General features: G+C 40.1%; 1 protein-coding gene across 1 annotated transcript in view; it reads right to left on the bottom strand.

Moving 5' to 3' along the window:
• The window catches only part of LOC114059999 (ATPase family AAA domain-containing protein 2-like), a 23,153-nt gene that overhangs the window by 11,918 nt on the left and 6,872 nt on the right, over positions 1–4,363 (bottom strand). The window contains 5 exon segments of the mRNA XM_027889100.1: positions 618–926; positions 1,365–1,455; positions 2,808–2,967; positions 3,293–3,381; positions 4,006–4,180. Of these exon segments, the coding sequence (XP_027744901.1) occupies positions 618–926; positions 1,365–1,455; positions 2,808–2,967; positions 3,293–3,381; positions 4,006–4,180 (824 nt within the window).

Below are 4,363 nucleotides of genomic sequence, written 5' to 3'. Positions count from 1 at the left end.
AGAAAAGGCTTAAGGGTGACCTAATTTTGGCTTTCCAGTACCTGAAGGGACCCTACAAGAAAGATGGAGAGGGACTTCTTACAGGTAATCACAGGACAAGGGAAATGGCCTCAAACTGAAAGGAAGTAGCTTTAGATTAGATATTAGGAAAAATTCTTTACTGTAAGGGTGGAGAGGCACTGGAACAGGTTGCCCAGAATGAATCTCCATCTCTGTAAGTGTTCAAGGCCAGGCTGAATGTGTTCAAGGCTCTCTTCAGGAGCTCTGAGCAACCTAGTCTGAAACATGTCCCTGCCCATGGCAGAGGGGTTGGAACTAGATGATCTTTAAGGTCCCTTCCAACACAGCCCATTCTATGATTCTATTATTTGGAAGGAGGTGCCTCATACGTGAAACCTTATATCCATCTCTAAAATGGTAAATGAGATGTTAGCTATTGTCAGAAACAGGGGGCTCCAGTGGAGAATGCATAGTTGTCTACAGCACATTGCCAGTCATTCACAGCTCCCTTCCTGCACTCTGTACCTGCAAAGTATAAAACTGTGCTGTCATTAGGGCTGAGAGGTTTATGTATGAGCCTTGGCAGAATGTTAAACAAGTAGATGTTATTGTTATACCTTGGTCCTTCTTCAGTGCAAGCTCTGCATGGGGAAATGCTCTCTGCAAGACTTGTAAAATTCTTTCCAGAGTGTTTTCTAACAGTGGCTTTGATATAGGTGGTAGCGCTCGACCAGGTGAAGTCCCAGCTCTCTGTGAAGCTGGAACAATCTTCTGCATGGCCATGGCAAAATCCTTTGCTGTTACTTTAATCGAAGTGGCATCTATCTTCAGTCTCTTGTCACTTTCATGTATCTGAGGATAGCGGCGGCGCAAAGCACAGAGGCCAGCTTCAACACATAAGGCGTTAATGTCAGCACCACAGTATCCTAATAAACAAAACAAGAATCAAACACAATGTCAATATATATATATAAGTTAAAAACTGTGTGACCAAGCCAAGCATGTTGGTGAATGATGCTACATCCAGTTGTCAGACAGTCACTAGTGATGTTCCCCAATGCTCAATATTGAAGCAAGTACTTTTTAATATCTTTACCAGTTATCTGGATGAGACAATTGAATGAAATCTCAGTAATAACATGGACAACACTACGTTGGGTAGGAGTGTTGATCAGCTGGAGGGCAGAAAGGCTCTGCAGACAGATTTCAACAGGCTGGGTTGATGGGCTGAGGCCAATTGTAAGAGGTTCAACAAGGCAAAGTGCTGGGTCCTGAACTTTGGTCACAACAACCCATGCAGCTCTACAGGCTGGGAGAAGAGAGGCTGCCATGGGGAAAAGGACCAGCGCTATTTTCAAACTCACCGACACTTTTCTCAGCCAGCTCTTCAAGTAAGTTGTCCGATGGCTTTAGGGTCCAGTCTCGTGTGTGAATTTTGAAAATCTCTTGTCTCGCCTGGTAATAAAATGGTTGCATTTTAGTTTGCCCTAAATTTTCTCCTAAAAAAACAACCACAACAAAAAAACCCCAAATCCTCAGACTAATACAAAAACTTTTCTTATCTGCTAAACCTCTACATATTTTAAAGGTCAGTTATTAATGCTCTCATTGCTTCTTCAAGCAGGAAATTTAATAATTCTCAGACTGTTACATTAAACTCTTGCTGGGGGATGCGGTGAGATAAAAGGCATGTACATCTTCCATAAAAACTGAGTTTCACAAGTGTGAGACCTAATAAAGAAACAATTATAGTAAAAGCCTATCTGCAAACGGAGATTTTACGTCAAAGAAAATTCTCTCAAATTTAGCAAAATTTCATGGTGATGGTTTCATTATTTCACCAAATTTGCTTTTCTGCTAGTTCATTCAAGGAAAACAGCCCTAGCACTCCATTTCCAATTGCTACGGTTACTACCAAGAACAAAAAGTATGACTCAAACCACTGTCACTCATCCAGAAAATGTCATGCATTGCCTATCCTCATCTCTCATCTTAGCAAGACTTTAATTGAATTATTTCCTGATACACCGATTAATTATGGCAGATTTCTAATATTCTTCCACAGTAGAGAATTGTGTATTAGATCTGTTTCATGGCACCTCGTCTCCTGTTCCTGAGGGCAGATAAAAACTGGATACAAATGTTTGTGCTAATGCACTGCTTAGTGCACTTCTACTAGCTTTCAGTCCAATAAACCTTTTATCCTTTTTCCAAAAAGTGCTATGAAATATCAGTGATAGCAAGCGAAAACCCACAAAAACAGGGTTCCAGTTTTGCGTGCTATCTCCCTCCCATCCCATCCCCACCACAATATTTTTTGGTTGCTATAAAATGAATTTCTTCATTGTTTAGCTATTGCCATTGAACTAAAAGCTTGCCAAGCCCTGCACCTCTGCAGTGTGCTTCACATCTTAGTCCAAGTCCCTGTTAAAAAGTACCAGTAAGAATTCACTCCAGCACAAGCCTTGATCAAAGCTTTGGTTACCAAAAAGTAATTCTTGTGTGAATACCACTTCTTTCACCTTCAAGAGGCTACAGCAGTACTTCAAAACTAATTCATACATTCATTTTTTCTTAAACATGCCATTTTCTTTGTTGGTCACAGTGAAACCAAAACTACTTGTTGAAATCATGTTATTCATATATATTCACTACCAATTCTGCCCTCTACAGCACAATGCAATCTTTCCAGACGGCCTTCTCTTGTCCAAGCTGTACACTACTGATGGAGACTTGCACTGCTCCATGATGCTGCCTTGTTACAGGAGTTTGGAGCTGACACATAAGCATTACGACTGAGTCCTGACCTCTTTGTTTGGTAAGTTGAAACGGAATTCTCGTTCAAAGCGGCCGGGTCTTCGTAAAGCAGGATCTATAGAATCCAATCTGTTGGTGGCACCAATTACCACAACCTCTCCTCTGCTGGCTAAGCCATCCATAAGTGTCAGAAGTGTCCCCACAACAGAGCTAACAGAAAAATATAATTTTTATTCATGAGTTTAGTAAATATTCTTCAGTTCCACATAACTTTCTTCATTGATCCCTCCAAAAGGATAACCCATTATTGATGAGATGCTGATCAGCAAAAGGCTTGTTTTAAGACATAACACAGAGCTTGTGTTAATCTCAAGCTTAGCAAATTGGTTTTGCTTATTGTTGTTTAAAAATCATCTGAAATTCGATAGCACTAGTTTTCAGGATAAACGGATGTGTCACATCAAGTTAAACAGGTTGTGGTCTTCCTTTCACAAAGATCAAGCAGTTTTCTATGCAGATACAAAACATGTCCTACCTATGAACTTGGTCTTGTTTACTGGACCGTGTGGGAGCAAGAGCATCGATCTCATCAAAGAAAATAATTGAAGGTCGCATCTGGTAGGCCTGCAATGAAAATGCAGGAATATTGACATCAGGAAAACAGAACTATTTGAAAGAGAAAATGTATGAAAAAAACTGTGATTGGAAAGGCATTGGAAATAGATTTTCAGACTAGCATCAGGGATCTCTATTAATTGAGCTAATGAAATAAAGTGGCACAAGTAACAGAAGACAGCAGCCAGGAAAGGAATTGTACCAGTAGTTTTTACAGCTATTTGGCAACCATCAAGAACAGATACAGGACTTAACTCAGTTACAGGTTCTGGAAGCAACCTTCCATTACCAATTTAAATGAATATGCTTTCAGCCGGCATCTGTTTCCCTCTGATCTAAAGCAATCATCTCCTGCTTCTTAAAACCTTTATTGTGACTGTTTGGTTTGTAAATTATGGTTGGGGTTTTTTTGAGGGTGGTGATGGTAGTGATTTTCTTACTTGCTTTACTAATCTTTCCCAATATATCTCAAGATATCAAGCCCCTAAAAACCCCACTGAAAAAGGAAACACTGACAATCCCAGTGGAACTTCAGTGGAAGGAGCTGAAAAAACATGAAAAAGAATGAGTTCTTCTCAACCACAGAAAATTAATGACAATTCGAACAGAATACATGGCACGTTTCAAACTTACCTGCTCAAATACTAAACGCAGCTGTCGTTCAGATTCTCCTACCCATTTACTCATGCAGTCGGCAGCACTTCTCATAAAAAAGGTTACTTTCCTGTCACCTCTGCTACATTCATTTGCAAGTGCACGAGCAACCAGTGTCTTTCCAGTCCCTGGTGGACCATAGAATAGACAGCCTCTGCAATTTGAAAAAAAAAAATCTCATAAGAAAAAAACATCATGGAAAAGTGCCTATTACAACCACCATCCTTAAAACACACTGCTCTCCTAAACTAAACACTTAATGGATAAGAGAGCAGTAACAGCTGAAAAGTATGAAAAAAGTCAAAAGTCAGTTCCTACACAATCCTACAAGGCAGCA

The sequence above is a fragment of the Empidonax traillii genome, unplaced genomic scaffold, assembly GCF_003031625.1.
Source record: "Empidonax traillii isolate 1590-97213 ecotype Southwest subspecies unplaced genomic scaffold, ASM303162v1 scaffold253:size710434, whole genome shotgun sequence".
NCBI classification, from domain to species: domain Eukaryota; kingdom Metazoa; phylum Chordata; class Aves; order Passeriformes; family Tyrannidae; genus Empidonax; species Empidonax traillii.
Note: the sequence above shows the minus strand (reverse complement) of the source record. Positions and strands in the feature narration are given on the sequence as shown.